The following is a 23,220-nucleotide window of genomic DNA, read 5'->3' on the forward strand; positions in this document are numbered from 1 at the left end:
GACCAACCAGCAGCCAATTCTAGATTATTTCCCATTATCTAGCCTGTTATACATTACCTCTTGGGTGCACTTCCCTATCTCTATACCACCACTACGAGTGCAAAGTGTTGTGCCCTCAAACTCTTACTCTGGACCTCGAAGCCGATGCCACAGATTTTTTTATTTTCTTCCATTGTTCCCCTCTAATCAGGGACTGATTTAGACCTGGGTGCAATTAATGATCAAGTAGAACAAAAAAACAGCAGTAGTAGATTAAAGTTACCCTATAACCATGTATCCATCAACAGTTTTTATGCGAGTAAAGGCCTGCCATATGAAAATACATCACGACAAGTGTGATAGAAACAGGATATGTCCTTACAATTTTGTAAATGTTTACAATTTGTTTGTTCGACATGGTGGGACCTTTGTGTCTGTAAAATTAATTGTGCAACGAATTGTGGTGAAATTTCTTACGCAATTTGATAGAATAATCATCACGTTGAGGTAAATTTGCAGTCACACGTTGCTATGATGTGTGGTCATCCCACAGCAAGTTGGTAAAGCATGCCGTTGTCTACACTACAGGGTGCTGAAAGTGCACAGTGATAAGCTTGATGCTCCTTTCCAATACAAATCAAGGGTCTTAATTTGTATGCTAGTGACATGATCTGTGCTTAGCTGCCAATTAACAAATACAAGTTATCTTGCTCTTATCCAGCTTATCATATAACCTAACCGATCCTGTGTACACCATCAACAAACTTGTCTAGAGAGCATGCAAACCAGATTGGGCAAATTTGCCATTTATCGCAACACTGCGTGACAAAACTAAATCGGTAGAGCTGAAAATGCCATAGAAACACATCAACCTTTATTCAGTACAACTTCATCACGCAGTGCAACTTCATCACGCAGCCTTTTATCCACAAAAGAAGTGTCTGATGGAAACACCTCTGGTGGGGAAATGCACATCTTTTTTAAATGCAGATTTGACCACATTTGTATGAAAATATGTAGCAAATTAGATAGAAACCTAGCTATTAATAAGTATTTTGCCCCCTCATCTGGAGGTTAATAATTTTCACAGCAAGGCTTGAATTCAACTACACAAGCTCTTTGAGACACACCAACAGTTTCAGCACATACAATAGGTGAGAAACCATGTCATTCTCTCAAGAATTTGTATTAAGTAAAAAATATTTATTCTTAAAACAAAATTACAATTAAGGGAGAGATACAGTAAAAGACACTTCTCTCATCACGTAGCATCTGGGATATGAGAACATTACAGATCTGGCTTTTAACACAATTGAAACTCCAAGATCAGAGTGGGAGTGGATGGCCATTACATATTGTGCTGGAAACAGACTATAGTCCTTCACAATGTACTTGTGAGTAGTCCCTTAAGTCAAAATAAAATGACAGGACTGCAAGCTACACTACAGCTAAAATGCAGACTGAGCATTCCCACACACTCACCTTGACAATCTCACATACAGCTAATTATAGTTACCATCAAGCACTTCAGAATCCTAAAAATAATTCCTTTAAAACAAACTAAAGATAAAACAGACAAAGTATACCTGTGAGACTCCAATGATGGTTTCCAGACAAGACATACACACTACAAGCACACAGACATGGACAACAAGGACACAAAAAGTTTCATCTGACCTCCTACCAACCTTGTGGAGGCCGGCCATGTTTGAGTTCAGTTCAAGCCCGCTTGATTGGTCGACATGGAGAAAAATCCATAATCAAGGTACAACCTTCTCACAAGTCCTGGAAACATGGATGTTTCAGAACATGTCTAAGGAGGTTCTTTCGAAGTCCACCTTGAGGGAATTGATGATAGTCCAGAACAAAGCCCGTTACAGTCAATGGCTGCATTCACACAGGCAACCCAATTTGGAGCTTTTTTCCACTAACTGGCATTTTGACCAATCACATCAGAGCTTATCTGATTGGTCAAAAGACTAATTAGTGAAAAGAAATAGGCAGCCCAATTCTGATATCTAAATACTGCCAATGTGGATGTTACTAGGAGTTGGTGAGAAGAGGATAAGGAGAAGTGGAGTGTTCAGTAGAGGGCTTCATTGTTGCTGCTTCGTGGCCTCTTGATCTTCTCTATGTTTTTCAGAATCATGTCATGTAATGTCACCTGCAAAGCGGATGGGGTTTGGTTATTACGGTAAACAAATATCTGCACCAGAACATGACAGGCTAACAACATAACGTTGATACAACATGGTTGAACAGAGCCAGAACGGTGTGCATGTATTGCTCACATATTGATTCCTCAGCTCTGACACAATGATCTTGAGGCTGATGTATTCCTTCTCGTCTATTTCAGTCACCGTGCGCTGGTAGTCCTCCTGCAGACAGATGGTCAACAATAAGAGACTCGGGGCAGCAGATTGGATGTGGATGTAAACAGTATGCAGTTAACACTTACCACATGAGGGTACTTTGTAATTTTTGAGACTAGCTTCGCTCTGGTGATGTAATACCTGTTGAAAACAAATGTTTGAGACAGTCCAAGGAACCGTTTTAAAGATTCATAAGGGATTTTTGTGAAGTAAATAAAAACACACAACGTAGTGTATACTGTGGCATACCTGGAAATTTGGTCCAGGTAAGAGGCTGCCTCTCCTTCTACAGTCCTGAGCTCAGCAACAGTTTCCTCCTGTAAACAGAAACAAGGCCAGCATCATCTGACAGAAAGGCAAAAGAGAGCAATTACTGCCCCCTAGTGTTGGAGATTTGTTCATGTTCGGGAAAGTAGACCAGAAGCTAGACATGTTAATGTGCATGTCTCTGCACTCATATTGATGGGAAAGTATAATACCTGGATGGATACACCAAAGTTGTTACCATCCTCTATTCTGGGGATTAAGAGCTGGACCCACATTTTGACCTGAAAGTGAGAGACATACAGACGAGACAGTCATTTCTCAACAGTAGATCTCCACTAAGCAATTCAGTGGGAGAGCCCTCAAAAAGCAATGAAATAAATCCCTCAAAAGAAAAATGGCTGTGTCTTTGGGTACATACCGTGTTGCATTTCTCTATGAGGGTTCTTATTTCTGGCTTGACTCTTTCGATCAGGTCCACCAGCTGGCCGTTGCTCTTTATCATCCCCCCTGGCATGGCAAACACCTTGGGGCCATCTAGAGAGGTGGGATTGAGAGGTCAAATATCCAAGCAGCTTCTAGCTAATACAGAATACTGTAAATCAGTCAAGTGTAGTCTACTATTCTCTTCTATCAAGAAATGTATTGAAGATTAATGGTTCTGGCATAAGTGGGCATTGACAGACATTAAGCGATATCAACAAGCATATTTTACAGTACAGCAATGCCATCAGACGTATTATGCAAGTATTAAATGGCATGACAACAGGCAGTAGGGTTTACCTTGACAGTTATCATCATCTAGTCCATCTTCCATTTTCCGTTTTCTGGAATTTTGCTATAAACATTAACCTCGCGTTAACATAGGCATTACTTCTGTTACAGGTCTCCCTTGACCAAAGGGGTTCCACATTTTTCTCCCTCGAACAGTAATGGTCAAGTGCTTTGAGCACAGTGGCCTGCTGAGAGTCAATGAGCCATTCTGTTTGTGTCTCATTAACATTCCTTCACAGTGTTATGTTAAAGTGAGTGAGAGACTACTGGTGTTGGCTATCCTCCACTTTGTTCAGGGTAGTCTCTTTCAGATGTGGAACATACCCTTGTGATCAGACTAATGAAGTTGTTAGGCAGTGCCAATATAAACAAATGCTAGCTAACCGTGGGTGCAGGCCTTTGTTCCAGCGAAGCAGTAACACACCTGATTCTACTTTTCATAGTCTTTTTACATTTTTATTTCACCTTTATTTAACCAGGTAGGCCAGTTGAGAACAAGTTCTCATTTACAACTGCGACCTGGCCAAGATAAAGCAAAGCAGCGCGACAGAGTTACACATGGAATAAACAAACGTACAGTCAATAACACAATAGAAAAAATCTATATACAGAGTATGCAAATGAGGTAAAATTAGGGAGGTAAGGCAATAAATAGGCCGTAGTGGCGAAGTAATTACAATTTAGCAATTAAACACTGGAGTGATAGATGTGCAGAAGATGAATGTGCAAGTAGAGATACTGGGGTGCAAAGGAGCAAAATAAATGACAGTATGGGGATGAGGTAGTTGTTTGGGCTATTTACAGATGGGCTATGTACAGGTGCAATCTGTGAGCTGCTCTGACAGCTGATGCTTAAAGCTAGTGAGGGAGATTGAGTCTCCAGCTACAGTGATTTTTGCAATTTGTTCCAGTCATTGGCAGCAGAGAACTGGAAGGAAAGGCAACCAAAGGAGAAATTGGCTTGGGGTGACCAGTGAGATATACCTGCTGGAGCGCGTGCTACGGGTGGGTGCTGCTATGGTGACCAGTGAGCTGAGATAAGGCGGGGCTTTACCTAGCAAAGACTTATAGATGACCTGGCGCCAGAGGGTTTGGCAACGAATATGAAGCGAGGGCCAGCCAACAGGTCGCAATGGTGGGTGGTATATGGGGCTTTGGTGACAAAACGGATGGCACTGTGATAGACTACATCTAATTTGCTGAGTGTTGGAGGCTATTTTGTAAATGACATTGCCGAAGTCAAGGATTGGTAGGACAGTCAGTTTTACGAGGGTATGTTTGGCAGCATGAGTAAAGGATGCTTTGTTGCGAAATAGGAAGCCGATTCTACATTTAATTTTGGATTGAAGATGCTTAATGTGAGTGTGGAAGGAGAGTTCAAGTCTAACCAGATACTTAGGTATTTGTCGTTGTCCACATATTCTCAGAAGTCAGAACCGTCCAGAGTAGTGATGCTGGACAGGCAGCGATCGGTTGAAGAGCATGCATTTAGTTTTACTTGCATTTAAGAGCAGTTGGAGGCCACGGAAGGAGTTGTATGGCATTGAAGCTCATCTGGAGGTTAGTTAACACAGTGTCCAAAGAAGGGCCAGAAGGATACAGAATGGTGTCGTCTACATAGAGGTGGATCAGAGAATAACCAGCAGCAAGAGCGACATCGATGTATACAGAGAAAAGAGAGTCAGCCCGAGAATTTAACCCTGTGGCACCCCCATAGAGACTGTCAGAGGTCCGGACAACAGGCCCTCCGATTTGACACACTGAACTCTGAGAAGTAGTTGGTGAACCAGGCGAGGCAGTCATTTGAGAAACCAAGGCTGTTGAGTCTGCCGATAAGAATGTGGTGATTGACAGAGTCGAAGGCCTTGGCCAGGTCAACGAATACGGCTGCACAGTATTGTCTTTTATCGATGGCGGTTTTGATATCGTTTAGGACCATGAGCGTGGCTGAGGTGCACCCATGACCAGCTCGGAAACCAGATTGCATAGCGGAGAAGGTACGGTGGGATTCGAAATGGTCAGTGATCTGTTTGTTAACTTGGCTCTCAAAGACCTTAGAAAGAAAGGCAGGGTAGGATAGATGTAGGTCTGTAACAGTTTGGGTCAAGAGTCTCCCCCTTTGGAAAGCTGCCACAGTCATCCCCCTCTTCAATCTTTGGGGATCTCAGATGATACGAAAGAGGTTGAACAGGCTAGTAATAGGGGTTGCAACGGATAATAAAAATAAAGGAGGGTCCAGATTGTCTAGCTCAGCTGATTTGTAGGGGTCCAGATTTTGCAACTCTTTAAGAACATCAGCTATCTGGATTTTGGTGAAGGATAAATGTGGGAGGCTTGGGAAAGTTGCTGTGGGGGGTGCAGGGCTGTTGACCGGGGTAGGGGTAGCCAGGTGGAAAGCATGGCCAGCCGTAGAAAAATGCTTATTGAAATTCTCAATTATCGTGAATTTAAAAATCGGTGGTAACAGTGTTTCCTAGCCTCAGTGCAGTGGGCAGCTGGGAGGAGGTGCTCTTATTCTCCATGGACTCTACAGTGTCCCAGAACCTTTCGGAGTTTGTGCTACAGGATGCAAATTTCTGTTTGAGAAAGCTAGCCTTTGCTTTCCTAACTGCCTGTGTATATTGGTTCCCAACATCACAAAAAAAAAGTTGCATATCGCGGGGGTTGTTCGATGCTAATTCAGTACGCCACAGGATGTTTTTGTGCTGGTCAAGGGCAGTCAGGCCTGAAGTGAACCAAGGGCTAGATCTGTTCCTGGTTCTACATTTTTTGAACGGGGCATGCTTATTTAAGATGGTGAGGAAAGCACTTTTAAAGAATAACCAGGCATCCTCTACTGACGGAATGAGGTCAATATCTTTCTAGGATACCCGGGCCAGGTCGATTAGAAAGGCCTGCTCGCTGAAGTGTTTTAGGGTGAGGGGTGGTCGTTTGACCGCAGATCCATTACGGACGCAGGCAATGAGGGAGTGATCGCTGAGATCCTAGTTGAAGAGAGCAGAGGTGTATTTAGAGGTCAGGATGATATCTATGAGGGTGCCCGTGTCTTCAATCAAGATCCAATTTGCTAAATCAGGTGTGTTACTTGTAACCATGGGAGCAGCAGGTAGACCGCTGGGCCAGTAACCGAAAGGTTGCTAGATCGAATCCCCGAGCTGACAAGGTAAAAATCTGTCGTTCTGCCCCTGAACAAGGCAGTTAACTCACTGTTCCTAGGCAGTCATTGAAAATAAGAAGTTTTTCTTAACTGACTTGCCTAGTTAAATAAAAAAAGTAATTGACAAAATCATGTTTGGTATTGAATGTATACACTTTCATGATACTGATTTGATGCGAATGAGAATCCACGAACTTACCACATCTACTCCATCATGACTATTGTTGAGAATGATTGGGTCTGGTACTTTGATGTTTATCTCTGAGTGGATCTCTTTCAGGTCTGCGACATTCAAAATGGGCTCCTGGAAAGGATGAAGAAATCAAGTCAAAATGTATTTGTCACATGCTTCATAAACAGGTGTAGACTAACAGTGAAATGCTTACAGGCCCTTCCCAACAATGCAGAGAGAATTTGAAAAATAATACAGCGTGGAATAATTACACAATGAGTAACGATAACTTGGCTACACCGACTCCATGTGCTGGGGTACGAGGTAGATAGGTATAGTTGAAGTCGGAAGTTAACATACACTTAGGTTGGCGTCATTAAAACTCGTTTTTCAACCACTCCACAAATTTCTTGTTAACAAACTATAGTTTTGGCAAGTCGGTTAGGTCATCTACTTTGTGCATGACACAAGTAATTTTTCCAACAATTGTTTACAGAGATTATTTCACTTATAATTCACTGTATCACAATTCCAGTGCGTCAGAAGTTTACATACACTAAGTTGACTGTGCCTTTAAACAGCTTGGAAAATTCCAGAAAATGATGTCATGGCTTTAGAAGCTTCTGATAAGCTAATTGACATCATTTGAGTCAATTGGAGGTGTACCTGTGGATGTATTTCAAGGCCTACCTTCAAACTCAGTGCCTCTTTGCTTGACATCATGGGAAAATCTAAAGAAATCATCCAAGACCTCAGAAAAAAAATGTGTAGACCTCCACAAGTCTGGTTCATCCTTGGGAGCAATTTCCAAACGCCTTAAGGTACCACGTTCATCTGTACAAACAATAGTACGCAAGTATAAACACCATGGGACCACGCAGCTGTCAAACTGCTCAGGAAGGAGACGCGTTCTGTCTCCTAGAGATGAACGTACTTTGGTGCGAAAAGTGCAGATCAATCCCAGAACAGCAGCAAAAGGACCTTGTGAAGATGCTGGAGGAAACAGGTACAAAAGTACCTATATCAACATAACCTGAAAGACCGCTCAGCAAAGAAGCAAGGAAGAAGCCATAAAGCCACTGCTCCAAAACGGCCAGAAAAAAGCCAGACTACGGTTTGCAACTGCACATGGGGTCAAAGATTGTACTTTTTGGAGAGATGTCCTCTGGTCTGATGAAACAAAAATAGAACTGTTTGGCCATAATGACCATCGTTATGTTTGGAGGAAAAAGGCCGAAGAACAACATCCCAACCGCGAAGCACGGGGGGTGGCAGCATCATGTTGTGGGGGTGCTTTGCTGCAGGAGGGACTGGTGCACTTCACAAAATAGATGGCATCACGAGGAAGGGAAATTATGTGGATATATTGAAGCAACATCTCAAGACATGAGTCAGGAAGTTAAAGCTTGGTCGCAAATGGGTCTTCCAAATGGACATGGACCCAAAGTATACTTGTGGCAAAATGGCTTAAGGACAACAAAGTCAAGGTATTGGAGTGGCCATCACAAAGCCCTGACCTCAATCCTATAGAAAATGTGTGGGCACAACTGAAAAAGCGTGTGCGACCAAGAGGGCCTACAAACCTGACTCAGTTACACCAGCTGTCAGGAGGAATGGGCCAAAATTCACCCAACTTATTGTGGGAAGCTTGTGGAAGGCTACCCGAAACATTTGACCCAAGTTAAACAATGTAAAGGCAACGCTACCAAATACTAATTGAGTGTATGTAAACTTCTGACCCACTGGGTATGTGATGAAAGAAATAAAAGCTGAAATAAATCCTTCTCTCTACTATTATTCTGACATTTCACATTCTTAAAATAAAGTGGTGACCCTAACTGACCAAAAACAGGGATTTTTTTACTAGGATTAAATGTCAGGAATTGTGAAAAATGTAGTTTAAATGTATTTGGCTAAGGTGCATGTAAACTTCTGACTTCAACTGTACATATACATAGGGGTAAAGTGACTAGACAACAGAATAGATAATAAACAGTAGCAGCAGTGTATGTGATGAGTCAAAAGTGAGTGCAAAAGGTTCAATGCATATAGTTCAGGTAGCTATTTGGTTAACTATTTAACAATCTTATGACTTGGTGGTAGAATCTGTTCAGGGTCCTGTTGGTTCCAGACTTGGTGCATCGGTACCACTTGCCGTACGGTAGTTGAGAGAAGTCTATGACTTGGGTGGCTGGAGTACTTGACAATTTTTAGGGCCTTCCTCGGACACCGCCTGGTATCGAGGCCCTGGAAGGTAGTGCGTACGACCCAGTGCTTGCCATCGGATGCCAAGCCGTTGCCTCACCAAGCAGTGAGGCAGCCAGCCAAGATGCTCTCAATAGTGCAGCTGTAGAACTTTGAGTATCCGAGGGCCCATGCCAAATATTTTCAGCCTCCTAAATGGGGAAGAGGCGTTGTCGTGCCTTCCTCACGACTGTGTTGGTGTGTGGACTAGAGCTGGGTGATATGGACAACAATCCATAGCGGAATAAAGTGCCTGAATTGATGCAATAACGTTGTTATAACATTAATGTGCACTATAGTTTTTATTATGTACTACTGGTTTGATGGTTGTAGCCATCAACTGTCCTATTAAGAATCACCCATATCAGCAAATGTATATAACTTCAAATTTCACTAGTATAGTATTGGTATTGATCATTTTCGGTTTATCGTCCCAGCTCTAGTGTGGACCATGTTAATTAGTGATATGGACACAGGAACTTCAGGCTCTCAACCCACTCCACTACAGCCACGTCGATGGAGGCGTGCTCGGCCCTCCTTTCATGAAGTCCATGATCAGCTCCTTTGCCTTGCTGATGAGGGAGAGGTTGTTGTCCTGGCAGTGCAAGGGTGGTGCCAGGACAATGCATCACAGCTGACAACACATCATGTCAGCTGTGACAGAACTTAAGGGGCTCTGGATTAACCTATGTTCTATTTTGACAAAGAAATGTACAACAATAGAATCCCTGTTATTAGAATATGAATTACCTTCAGAAAGCTGTCAAGTTCCAGCAACTTTTTTGGGAAAAAGTCTGCAACCAGGTTTTCAGCCTAGTAAAGAACAAAGTTTTTTTTTTTTATCATTGATCACGTGTGCACCAGCATATATATATATATATATATATATATATATATATATATATATATATATATATATATATATATATATATATATATATATGATGCCTCCACTACATGACGACTCCAAACAGTTATTTGTGGTTGTTGATTGATAGTTATTTGTGGTTGTTGGTAAAATTTGTGAAATAGACTAGGACCATCAAAAGTCTAAAATAATAACATGTTGACATAATATTGATACTCACCTCACCCGTGATCCGCTCTCTGAAGGCGTCAACCTATGAGACAATAATAATAATAACCCTTTTCGAACACATCTTATGACATGTGAAAGTAAAACCATGTTGAATGACAGTCCAATAACACCACGTGCCATTTGATGGAAGCAGCTGTCCTTACCGCCATAGTTTTTTTCCCCCGTCGTGTATTTATCTGTACCTAGCAGGCGACCCATCTAGTTAAATTTGTACATATGCTAATGTTATCGCTCTCCCCAAGAACTGTTAGTGTTACAACAGATTAAATTGTAAATATTTAGTTAGTAACGTTACTAGCTAACGTTGCTGTTTCTGCAGAAAAAGACAGCCCTCGTGTTTAAATGTGTGATGCCGGGTACTGTAGACAAACAAACAAATCGGTACTATCCAGTCTCACAAGGATAGATAAACACCACTTGACTGAGCTCAGATTTTCTAATTGAACTTTCATAGATGATGTTGTGCTAATAACGTAACTAGCTACTATAAGCAATGAGCAAAATGTAGCTAACCTCCCTAGCTAGGCCTGGCAAGCATTGTCAATTATTCAACTTCTGCGTCAAAGAAATTGTCAAAACATTACCTTTGTTTTGAGGTCATTGTCTACCTTAATTCCTTTTGAAGACATAATTTGAAATAAATCAAATTAACTGATATAAACAAAAAACGGTTTGAAGTGGCTCGTTGTTGCTTTGCCGCACACTGCTTCGAAATCAAAGTATGACGTAGACAAGATGCGACTAGTAAAACAACCACGTGAACCAAAAAAAAAAACGTATCACTAGCTATGTTTCTCGTGGATTATTTTAAAATATAAGATTATATACTGATACAAAAAGTTACGTCCGTGTATTACATTAACTGTGTATCAGTGTTTATTTTTGCGCAGCATTGATTCAAATATGCGTTTCTTGTCACGTGATCATATGGGTGTGTTTACATAGCTGATGATGTAAACAGAAAAGACGCCTCATCCGGATAAGTCACATACCATAAAGACAGACAATCTGTGTTTATCTCGGCAACAGTAATTAATTTTTGTTTTCCTTGATATGTTTTAATTCATAGAAACAAGGAGCAATGGACTTCTACATCAATTTGAAGGTGAATTTCAGGGGGAATGCGAAGAATTTTCTTCTGTCAGGTTCCGAGACGAAGAGTTGGGAGTCAATGGAGGCCATGGTAAGCAAGGATAACGACGCTGGTGTTTTCATAGCAGCATTCACCTTCACCTTCCTTTACGGTAGGCTGTTACTGAAGCTATCAGCCATCGATCGCCGGCCGCTTATTTGCTAAATGTTGTAGACCTTGTATAAATGATTGATACCCTGTAGTTGAAAACATTCTAGCTATGACAATCCAGTATTTAACAATTAGGGCCTAATGTTAGCTAGTAGTTACAGTAGCTACCGATCTAAACGACCTGAAAATCAGTACGACAACAACATCCCAGTCGCAACAACATAATATCGAGCAATGCTAAAATAAGAGGCGCTGCTATTAATAAAAGTGGATATATTACAATAGGCCTACATTTTGCTGAAGATGCATTAGAAATGAATTTGTTGCCTGCCCTACAGAGGGCATCCACGTAGATGAGTATACATGCGTCGTAACCATGTCAATGGTAACAACAACAGTAAAGAAGACCAGTGACATTCTTGATATGAGCGCTTGAAGCCGTGGCTGTCAAAATAGACTACAAGCAGAACCTATCTACTCATGGACACTCTTACTGACAGTTGTGGCTGCTTTGTGTGATGTATTGTTGTCTCCACCTTCTTGCCCATTGTGCTGTTGTCTGTGCCCAATAATGTTTGTACTCTGTCTTTTGCTGCTACCATGTTGTTGTCATGTTGTATTGCAACCATGCTATGTTGAGAGGTCGACCAATTATGATTTTTCAACGCCGATACCGATTATTGGCGGACCAAAAAAAGCCAATGCCGATTTTTATGTATGCATGTATGTATGTATGTATGTATGTATGTATGTATGTATGTATGTATGTATGTATGTATGTATGTAAATATATATTATGTATGTGTCATTATTACATATATATTTGTAATAATGACAATTACAACAATACTGAATGAACACTTATTTTAACTTAATATAATACATCAATAAAATCAACTTAGTCTCAAATAAATGCTGCTGCTGCCTACCACCGCACAGTCAGACTGCTCTATCAAATCATAGACTTAATTATAATATAATAACACACAGAAATACGAGCCTTAGGTCATTAATATGGTCAAATCCGGAAACTATCATTTCGAAAACAAAACGTTTATTCTTTCAGTGAACTACTGAACCGTTCCGTATTTTATCTAACGGGTGGCATCCCTAAGTCTAAATATTGCTGTTACATTGCACAACCTTCAATGTTATGTCATAATTATGTACAATTCTGGCAAATTAATTACGGTCTTTGTTAGGAAGAAAAGGTCTTCACACAGTTCACAACGAGCCAGGCGGCCCAAACTGCTGCATATACCCTGACTCTGCTTGCACAGAACGTAAGAGAAGTGACACAATTTCCCTAGTTAAAAGAAATTCATGTTAGCAGGCAATATTAACTAAATATGCAGGTTTAAAAATATATACTTGTGTATTGATTTTAAGAAAGGCATTGATGTTTATGGTTAGGTACACATTGGTGCAATGACAGTGCTTTTTTCGTGAATGCGAAGTAGGCTGTGATTCAATGATAAATTAACAGGCACCGCATTGATTTATATGCAACTCAGGACAAGCTAGATAAACTAGTAATATCATCAACCATGTGTAACTAGTGATTATGTTAAAATGGATTGTTTTTTTATAAGATAAGTTTAATACTAGCTAGCACCTTACCTTGGCTCCTTGCTGCACTCGCATAACAGGTAGTCAGCCTGCCACGCAGTCTCCTCGTGGAGGGCAGTGTAATCGGCCATAATCGGTGTCCAAAAATGCCGATTTACCGATTGTTATGAAAACTTGAAATCGGCCCTAATTAATCGGCCATTCCCGTTAATCGGTCGACTTCTAGTTGTTATGTGTTGCTGCCATGCTATGTTGTCGTCTTAGGTCTCTCTTTATGTAGTGTTGTCTCGTCGTGATATGTGTTTTGTCCTATATTTTAATTTAATTCATTTAAAAAAAATAAAAAATAAAAAATAATCCCAGCCTCCTCCCCCACAGGAGGCCTTTTGATAGGCCATCATTGTAAATAACAATTTGTTCTTAATTAACTGACTTGCCTAGTTAAATAAAGGTAAAACAATTATAAAATGCCCCATTATCATCTATTATTCAGTTGCATCATTTTGGGATGAATTCATATTTAACCCAGTGACACTTTATTGACAACAGTCAGGCTATTGAGATGGAGGGCTACACTGCGTGCTACCGTTAATGTTGCTAGTTCTCTGCGGTTCTCATTTCCTTTTCATAAATACAATAACAGAACATATTATTCGTCTATGATAGCTTGGTTCATGTTAGTACTATACTCTTTTTGACGTCAGTATGTGGAGGGTATTGATTCGAGGGCGAGTCTGGCTTATGACACTTGAGGCTTCCGTCTCTCACTCCAGGGTTTAACAGCCCTGCCATATGATGTCAAAATAAACATTTGAGCCAAGCCACCTCATCTGACAACATCCCCTTATGCCAAGATGTGTCACTTTCCAAAGCAAGCCAATAAAATATCTTGCAATGGGCTGCATTCTCTCTCTTCCCACAGTAAAATGGGAAATCTTAATTTCAGTGAGTGCAAGACTGAATGGTGGATGCCAGTTGGTGGTTTTCCTATATGGAGAGCTTATGAGACTGTTTTCCTCTGAATCTCCTGGCAGCAGCAAGCTCAGACTCCATTGTCACTCCGCTGTCCAGTCACTAGTCACGGAGTTCATCCTCATTGAAATTGCCATTGTGTCTCCATGTTGCCATGGCATTGCCTTCAAGGAGACCGATCAATTTTCCTTTCAGGCATCATATGCTACATCATAGCCCTGCTTGTTCATTCAATGAGCAAATATGGGATACTACGGCATAGCCTAAATATAACCGTGATAACATGATTGATTTTTGGCTCTTGAAAGGATCACTTTTATGTCATTTGGAGGCGCCTGTCCTTTGTCTGAGAAACAGCTTGCTAAATCATGTAATACACTGGTTGGTTTATAGATTGTCTTTTGTCTACAGGTGAAACGGTCCTTTGGCCTGTGTAATCTACAAGTTACTTATTTTGATGAGGAGAATGAGGAGGTGAGTGAGAGCAAAGAGTTATGGCAATGTTAATTTGTTGGGAATGGTAATACAATGCTATTACAATGTTACTGCAATAAATTTCCATTTTGTGTTTCAGGTATCCATAAACAGCCAAAGTGAGTAGTAAAACACATTGTTTTTGTACCAAACATAATATTAATTAGTTGTTCAATGTAACATGTCCAATAATGATATTTTTCCTCTTCTAGTGGAGTATGAGGAGGCATTAAAGGTAGGTGGTAACTTCAATCTGACTCCTGTCCCTACTTAGGCCTTATGATGACAAAAGGTCCAAGTGAAGTGGAACTGTTACCTGAGGCAGGACCCAAAATACGCCTTCAAGTAACAAAGCAAAACATTAACCATCATTCATCTATGTTGATTTCATCAGAGTGCATCCAGGCAAGGGAACCGGCTGCACATGAATGTGTATGAGACCAGGGGTCAGCCCACACGTGTGCCGGCCAAGGCCAGTGGAGGGGAGCCCAAGAGAGGGTTCCGTCCCCCACAGCACTGCCCAACCCTGGCTCAGGTGGTGAGCCGGAAGGTCCAGGCTGCTGTCCCCGAACAGGGCATGGTAAGGACAGAGCTATAGATATACACACTACTGTATACTTTCTACTTAATAGTGCTGAGCGATTAACCATGTTTCGGTTTTTAAACAACTAATTGACCAATGTTGGTTACATTATAGGGACCGAGTGGTGCAGCGGTTTAAGGCACTGCCTCGCAGCGCTAGAGGTGTCACTACAGACCCGGGTTCGATCCCGGGCTGTATCACAACTGGCCGTGATCGTGAGTCCCATAGGGCGACGCAAAATTGGCCCAGCGTCGTCCGGGTTAGGGGAGGGTTTGGCCGGGGTAGGCTGTCATTGTAATATAAGAATTTGTTATTAACTGACTTGAATGGTTAAATAAAGGTGTAAAAAAATAAATATATATATGTATTTGAATTCCATTTCGTAATTATTTTTCCCTGTGAGCTCAATGCGCACATCTCACAGTTTCTCTAGAGATAAATTAGATCCAGTCTGAACTGTGTGATGTAGTAGGGAGTTGTAGATTCCAACAGGCCAATATTCTACATAGGTTAGCGCATAAAATGCGGTAATTAACCACAATGACCAAGATCCATTGCGTGAGGTGATATAGAGAGCAACTGTTGCTTCGTGGGGTATCTACCAGAAAATACACCATCTAAGTGATTGGTAGTTGCTATTTAGTATGCCTTATTTACTTTGAAGAACTACATTTTTAGATTTTGTCAGACTGCATAGGCAGCAGCTATATTGAGATGACATGAAATAATAAAGTAATCAAATAAAAGAAATGTAATATACACATTGAACAACTGAAATATTTTATTAAAGTACGGTGAATAAATGATGGTTGATCAGCAGTAATGGGCAGTCACTACCATCATGGGATTTTTATTCATTGCTTTATTCTGTGTTACAGCATTCAACCCACATAATGTATAGTGTATTTAATGTTGTTTTTATAATCGAACCAAACCGATCTGACCTCAAAGTACTAATCGCTCAGCACTATTACTTTTATATCGCTAATTCTTTCAAATTGAATGAGCTTTTGTGTCATTAGGTATTAATTTAATAAAAGTAAAGACCAAACTAAGTCATTGCGTGTCCTAAAATAAATATGGCTTATTTGTCTGATTTCTCACCGATGTGTTTCTACTTTTGTTCCCAAGGTGATCATGAAAGAACTAAAGGGGACCAAAGAGGAAGATAAGACACCTCCAGCATGGTTTACATCTTACATGGAGAAGGTGAGGAGATGATTTGGAAATTACTGTGGTTTTATAGTCAATGAATGTACTATTTAGAATCATACCACTTAACCTTGACATTATATGGTTGTATGTGTATATTTTATAGATTAAATTAAACTCACTAGCTAACCAGTAACCCAAACTCTTGTCATCCAGTTCAAAGACCAAGTAGTGAGGGAGGCAGTGGAGAAGATCTGTCGGGAGTTCTCGGGCCAGTGCTGCATCCACAAGCCCATTGGGGCTGAGGCCCAGATCCCTGAGGTGACCTCCTCCACCCTGCCTGGGGGTCCTAGTTCCACCCCTGCCTGCAGCAGCTGCCGGGGCCAGACCGCTGGGGGAGGATATCAGTGCAGGTGAGAAGGGGAGGAGAAGAGAGGTGGCTCCGAGAGAGACTAGGGAGGACATTGACAAATGTGAATTAGTTCAAATGTGAGTTAAGGTAAATAAACACCAATGTAATCAGATATTTTCTTACATGTTTTTGTAAATAGCCTATTCCCACACACTTTTCATTTAGTGCCTCCAACATACATTGTGTTGCTCCAAAACAAACCAATTCCTTCGGTCAGTTGTCATTTCCATTTCTTCAGTATGCGACACCTAAGATCAGTTTAAAATAATCAGAAGGCCCTTTGTTTGGTGTGCCGCTCCCTGAATGTCTGGTTTTCTTTTTCCCAGTGTGTGTACGTCCTGCACACTGTGTGAGCCCTGCAGCTTCTCCCATGACCCCAGCCACAACCTGGTGAGAGCCAGAACACCCCTCTCCATCCCTGAGCACGGCTCACCAGCCCCAGACCACAGCAGGTAAGACCAGGGTTGGAAAATATTACATATTGTAACAGTTACATATTCACTTTTTGGAACCTCCTTTAATGCTTATGGGGTGCCAATGTTAATGAATTCTTGTTTATGGGGCTGCTATGGTTTGATATGAGAAATGACTCTCCATTTTGGGGGTTGTTTTGTGTTTGTAATTTTCAATCCTACACTGATCATTGTCATCAGAAAGTTGTCAGAACTGTATCTGTCCTATGATGGCCAATCAGAAACACTTGCATTCTCCCCTTCCCTACCTCGTCCCCAGGTTCTACCGGCGAGGGGACCGGAGCTTCCGTAAGGCAGAGAAGCAGCGTCTGAAGGCTGAGAAGCGTCAGCTGAAGGCGGAGGTAAAGGAGATCAGGAAGCAGCTGAAGATGGAAAGGAGGGGCCTGCAGTGGAGTGCCGCTGGCGACGGGAGCTCCTCACCCGTCCTGCTCCAACCCAGGGCCACCCAGGCCAACAGCCCAGAGTACGTCTTAAAGGGACAGTTAACCAGAATTAGATGAAAGGCGATACACTGAATACCACGCCTTGCAAGCAGTATCTTAAGGTCAAATCAGTGAGAGGCACAGGGCTTGTCTCTGTAGTTAGACTGCTGTCAAAAGGAGGGAAAGGTCAGAGAGAGTTGTGCTTTGTAGAGATGTTCTGTGGTTTAATAGTGTATTTTGGCGCTTTGTCCCCCAGGCGTCCCAAGCGGCCCTGCCCTCTGGTGGTGCCAGCCATGACGGCCCTGTTCCTGGATGAGAACCTGCCTGATGGGACTCGTCTTCGTCCGGGCACCAAGTTCATCAAGTACTGGAAGATGAGAAACACTGGCAGCGTGAGCTGGAGCTCTGAGACCAAGGTACTATTATGGGATGAGGATGCACCTGGGATATGCACATTATCTGAGGTTACCATTGACAGCCACAGTATTCTTAGCAGAAAGGAGGACACGATGATGAGAGTTAGGCATAACATTGACAGTCTCTTTCTCTCTACGCTCATCTCCTTCTCAGCTGAAGTTCATGTGGGGGAATCTGGCGGTGGCGTCGGGCGACCGCTGGCGTGAGGTGGCTGTGCCTTTCTTGCAGCCAGGTCAGGTGGGCGTGGTAAGCGTGGCCCTATGCGCCCCAGCCCTGGAAGGCTCATACACCTCTCACTGGCGTCTGGCACACGGTGGGGAGCAGTTTGGCCCTCGCGTCTGGTGCAGCATTGTGGTGGACCCCCTGGCCCCTGCAGCCGTGATGGCAGATGGCGTGCTGGTGTCGCCCTGCATCACCCCTCAGGCAAGTCCACCCACCCTCTTGACTTTGGTTCTCAGTGGCCTGCTATACAATGCTGTAGTTCTCTGGAAAAGATGGTAGTAATCTCAGTTAAGTATGTATTCTGTCTGGGTAACATATATTTCGATCTGCTGGTGCTCTACAGGGGAAGAACCCCCTCTCCACAGATAAGGGTGGTAAGTCTTGTACTGCAGCCTCTAGGGACCAAGCACTCATGTCAGTGGACCAAGACGAACAAGAATACTACATTCCCTCTGTGGACCTGCTCACAGCCCAGGATTTACTCTCCTTTGAGCTACTGGACATCAACATTGTTCAGGAAATAGAGAGCGTGCCCAACAACACTCCGGCAGGTAAGCCTTCCATTGCTATTCACATGCTAAATCTGCAGGGTGTTCCTAATCAGTTGACTGCACTTAGGGTCTCTCCGTCTCTTTTCTGAATTTCTCTCTCATTCTCTCTCTCTCTCTTCCACACAGATATGACCCCGTGCATATCCCCACTGCCCCATGACGGTCCCCTGCAGGAGAAGCCCACCCTGGGGTTGATCCAGGAGGAAGCAGAGGCCCATCAGGCCCAGGGAGTCAAAAGCATCCAGCCGTCTCAGGGCCTGGGGCCAGGGGCGGAGGGGGGCCGGGTTCCAGCCCAGGAGGAGGGAGAGGAGGATATGAGCGGGACTCAGTTTGTGTGTGAGACAGTGATGCGCTCGCTCACACTGGAGGAGGCCCCAGACCACACACCCCTGCGTGGCAACTGCCCCGGCAAAGGTGAGTTTTTATTAATTAGTTCCATATTAAGCCTATGTTAATACCAGATTAAGGGCCATAACATAGTGTAACCAAAATTACTTTCCCTGATCTTCACAGTGGTCCGCCCAGCAGCCCAAGGTGGCTCCGCCTCCTCTTCTCTTAAAGGGAAAGGTGCTGAGAAGCGTTTGGAGGCGAGGTTGGAGAAAACCCGGGACATATCCCCTGTGGCCCCTCTCACAGGCCTAGCACCACCCCAGCTGGCTATACCAGAGCTGATGATGCCAGGTGATTGGCCCAACTTATCCTCCTGTTTTCAATTAGCTGGTTGGTTGATAAATACCACTTGAGCTCAAATCTGGGCCCTGTTGTCAGGTAAAAAAAAACAACAATTAAATTGTTTGACCATTTGCAGATGAGGGACTGGAGTCAGACATTGAGAGCATCTGCGTGGACGCCAGCGGGGACGAAGACAAGGGCGAAGATAAAGGAGAGTTGACAGAGGGGAACAGGGGCGCCCGCAGCCGTTCCTCCTCTGCCTCATCCGAGGATTACATCATCATCCTCCCTGACTGCTTCGACACCAGCCGCCCGCTGGGAGAGTCCATGTACAGCTCCGCCCTCTCCCAGCCTGGCGACGTCCCCGACACGCCCACAGACCCTGACCGCCAGGGCCGTACCACTCCCGAGGGGGAGCACGATGAAGCAGAAGAGACGGTTTCAGGCTCCAGCAGCGCTAACGATATGCTGTGCACCTCCCAGACATTGGACGCCGTGCCCCTAACCCCTGTGGTGGTGGCACCCCCTCGGCTCAACTCAGCTCTTACACTCAGGTGAGAAACCATGGGCCAGCAGTGCTTGGAAATTGGTTTACAGTGCAATTACACATTTTGACAGTGCTAAATTGCTGAGATGTTCCAAAATGTAGATGTATATTGTTGGTGTTGTCTTCAGCCTAGACAGCAATGATCAGACCGAGGCAGCAGCTGAGTCCCTGGACAGGACTGAGGTCTACCAGCAGGGGGAGTCAGAGGATGGTAAGGAACACACACGGTCACATACTGAACAGTAGTTCTAGCAACTAAAGGAAACAAAGCGTTTTTGCTCGTCACATAAAGGCAGTTGGGCCTAACTGATGACAATGCCCTAACAGTAATAATGTTTTCTGCTTGCTGCAGTGCCTTTTTGCTCTCTGATCATTCAGCGGTAATATCGAAGTACAATATGTATGCTTGGTTCTAACGAACACAAGTACTAAGCACTAGATCAATGGCTATGGAGTAGAGGTCTGCTTGGAGAGTCATTCTTGTCAAAGAGCACCTTCTATACACTCCCCTCTAGAGCTCTACAACTTATCCATATGAGCATACCGGTATATCCTTTTCCCAGAACATAACCAACCAGTCATCTCTGTGGTTGTGTCTGAAAGGTTCCAAGCAGCCAGACAGCCAACCAGACAGTCCATCTGCTTCTGGTGACGGTGACTCAGAAGACAACTCCGAAGACCCTAGGTGGGACCCTGATGTGCAACTCAGTCAGTTCAGATGCTAATATTTTCCTAGATCTCTCTTGTTTGAAGAGATTGTTAAAGTGGAACGTCAATTTAATGATATTAGTGTTGGCTGACCAGAAACAAAATGGTGTCAGTAAGACTCACTCCCTGGCCCTCTCTGTCTGTCTTCTTCCTTCTAGGCACCCAGGCATCACTGGAGGCCTGGTGAAAGGAGCCCTGTCTGTCGCAGCATCCGCCTACAAGGCTCTGTTCACTGGGCAGCCTGGCCCAGTGCAGGTCAGTCCTCCGTTCACTTCCTACAGCACTGTTAATAACAGCATTCAAGGTCATCCTTTTTGCAATCTCAGAGGATTGCTATATCATATCAACGTGGTGGTTGAGACATCGAACTGGAATGCCACCATTGTGAGGCTACTTTAACATGTCATTACTGACTATCAGAGTCGTTAGTATCTAGGAGGTGTATTTTAAACAGTATGCTGTCCTTCCTGCAGCCCCCAGTGGATGGAGCCACCCAGGACACCATGATGGGGGTGCTGGTGGAGATGGGCTTTGGTGACCGGCCGCTCAACCAGCGGCTGCTGAAGAAACACAACTACAACCTGCTGGACGTGGTCAATGAACTGGTCCAGATGACCGACAATGACTGGTACTCCACCCGCTACTGAGGAGAGAGGGAGGAGGAGAAAGAGGAGCTGGGGTGGCGTCATGGGTTTATCCTCTGATGCCTTGACCTCTCGTCTCTTCTTCCTCTTTTTAGATTTGGACCAAGTTGACAGGAGGTATCCTGATTTATGACCTAGAGACATTCCCACGGACTTTGGGATATTTAGACTATCAAATAGCTACAGTATGTATGTAGATTCATTTAACATGGCCGTTTCTGGCTGTTGGCTTTTGCATAGGAAAGGGGGAGACTGAAGGGGGGTGGATGAGGTGGGCTACTCTTTCCAGGAGAACACCTTCATTGCTGTGGTATCAAATGGCAAACATATCACAAGTTGCTATCACCAAGCCATTCCTGTTAAACAGTATACTCACCCTTGAAGTCATAGATTGGAATACAGGCTGAATAGGCAGCCATAGACCAGGTATATTCAACAAGAGTTCCAGGAAAAGGTGTAAGCTTAGCTGAAGGTGTGTTGGGTGTAATATTTATCACAGAGAGCCAGAACCATATGTGGCAATAGTCAACATTGTATGACGTTAATCAACTTCATAGAGTGTTTGAATAGTGGACATGTCAGGTCCTCGTTCCAAGTGTGAATGACTGTCAGTGTTGGAGAACGCTATGCTTCATTCAGATCACAGCAATTAAACACACACACACACACACACACACACACACACACACACACACACACACTCACCCCCACATGCTTAAACCTTTCTCAGCTTAACTGTTCAAAGTATCAGCGTACTGTAGACATGATGCGTGTCTTATTGATTGAAGATAATCATTCCCCTACTTTCTGTGATGTCGCGCCATGGCTGACAACATGCTATGGATATTTGTGCATAATGGTGTACACATGAAGTATTTTTTAAATGAGGACCATTACATTGATGCACTCCATTTAATTCCATTTTGAGAGGGTATATTAATCACCATTCTTAAGTAGGAGTATATTTGGGTTGAAAAAGAAAAATCATGTAAATATAATATACAAATGATTTTTTTTGTTGCACATGGAAGACATAAATATTGATGCAAACCCAAAAGACTAGCTGCTCAAGAAGTGAAGGATGTTATACATTTTAAGATCCTGTTGAAGGGATTTTATCAAGAAATGAAATAACCTTCTTTATAAAATGTCTTCAATCGGCTCTATATTGTCCACAGAGGGAGGGGGGTTCTTTTCAGAGCCATACCTGGTGATCATGACGTATCAAAAGCATTTTCTCGTTCCACTTGGTATCATTCTTTTAAAAAAATGTACGTCAAGTTCTTTCAAAACTTAAGCTGAAATCAAGCAGTATGTAACAACAAGTTTGAAATGCTTTTATTCTTTTCCAATATGGAAATGCTAACGTGTTTCAGGTGATCCTAAGAGGTAATCTTTGTTGTTAAAAGATTTTTTGTTTTAGAGTTGATTGCTTGAGGGCTGTTTTGGAAATGTAAAGGAAGATTTGCCTATGTTCTTCTGGTTGAAGCTTGCTCACGTCATTGTGCTTGAATTTCCACTGTTCTAATATGTTTATATTTGAAGAAAAGATACTGGAAAGGTTTGCTTAAGTCTTGTACACTAAGGGGAAATTGACAGGGTTGTGAGCATTGTGAAAAAGAATTAACTCTTACAGTGGTCAGTCAAAAATGTAGCAAATGGATATTGGTAAAAATCATTAATACAAAAGCCCATTGAATCGACCCTATTTTGGTATAATGTAGTCTTAATGGTTCTTGGGATTAGGGTCTTACCAAAGGATAAGTGTCTGCTAAATGACTAGAATGTACAGTCCTACCAGGTGATGGTATCTGATTTATTGCCACTTATGAGTCAACTTTTAGGGTGTCAAGGAGAAACTGAATTCAAGGACAATAAGGATTGTGGTCTTTTGAATTAAAATTAAAGTAAGCTTTTCCCACAGTGGAAAACTATATGTCAGCAATTATGGCAGGTTAATGGAGGTCAGAAACAGTGCGATTCATACATTTCTACATACATGTACTTGAAACATTCATACCTTCCATATATGGGCAGGATAGTTTCATAGAGGGTGAAGAACGAGAACTCCAAAAAGTGTTTTGGGAGGGATAATGTG

At 42.8% G+C, this 23,220-nt stretch overlaps 2 protein-coding genes across 4 annotated transcripts; one reads left to right on the plus strand and one right to left on the minus strand.

Annotated features, from left to right (window-relative positions):
* Positions 1–831: 831 nt before the first annotated feature.
* Positions 832–10,932, minus strand: LOC115199584 (proteasome activator complex subunit 3-like). Its single transcript, XM_029761918.1, has 11 exons — positions 10,646–10,932; positions 10,051–10,083; positions 9,713–9,775; positions 6,746–6,850; positions 3,399–3,453; positions 3,037–3,152; positions 2,831–2,899; positions 2,601–2,668; positions 2,438–2,492; positions 2,271–2,357; positions 832–2,143 (listed from the first exon to the last, which is right to left on the minus strand). Exons 1-11 carry the CDS (start codon positions 10,688–10,690, stop codon positions 2,063–2,065), a joined length of 777 nt encoding a protein of 258 aa, XP_029617778.1. The 5' UTR covers positions 10,691–10,932; the 3' UTR covers positions 832–2,062.
* Positions 10,933–10,996: 64 nt separating this feature from the next.
* LOC115199564 (next to BRCA1 gene 1 protein) lies at positions 10,997–23,056 on the plus strand. Of its 3 annotated transcripts, XM_029761909.1 has the most exons (20): positions 10,997–11,244; positions 14,257–14,319; positions 14,420–14,438; positions 14,532–14,554; positions 14,714–14,899; positions 16,034–16,111; positions 16,271–16,467; positions 16,793–16,918; positions 17,199–17,402; positions 17,618–17,777; positions 17,932–18,201; positions 18,344–18,551; positions 18,678–18,772; positions 18,806–18,965; positions 19,065–19,232; positions 19,360–19,777; positions 19,899–19,981; positions 20,374–20,455; positions 20,637–20,733; positions 20,952–23,056. In XM_029761909.1, the coding sequence occupies exons 1-20, from the start codon at positions 11,143–11,145 to the stop codon at positions 21,123–21,125; spliced, it is 2,913 nt and encodes a 970-aa protein (XP_029617769.1). In that variant the 5' UTR covers positions 10,997–11,142; the 3' UTR covers positions 21,126–23,056. The 3 variants fall into 3 exon arrangements, 2 of the variants coding, with proteins under 2 accessions (XP_029617769.1, XP_029617765.1); XR_003879383.1 differs by having other exon boundaries at positions 18,678–18,965; positions 20,374–20,478; positions 20,952–21,091; XM_029761905.1 differs by having other exon boundaries at positions 18,678–18,965.
* The last annotated feature ends 164 nt before the right edge of the window (positions 23,057–23,220 follow it).

The sequence above is a fragment of the Salmo trutta genome, chromosome 1 (genome assembly GCF_901001165.1).
Source record: "Salmo trutta chromosome 1, fSalTru1.1, whole genome shotgun sequence".
Taxonomy (NCBI): Eukaryota; Metazoa; Chordata; class Actinopteri; order Salmoniformes; family Salmonidae; genus Salmo; species Salmo trutta.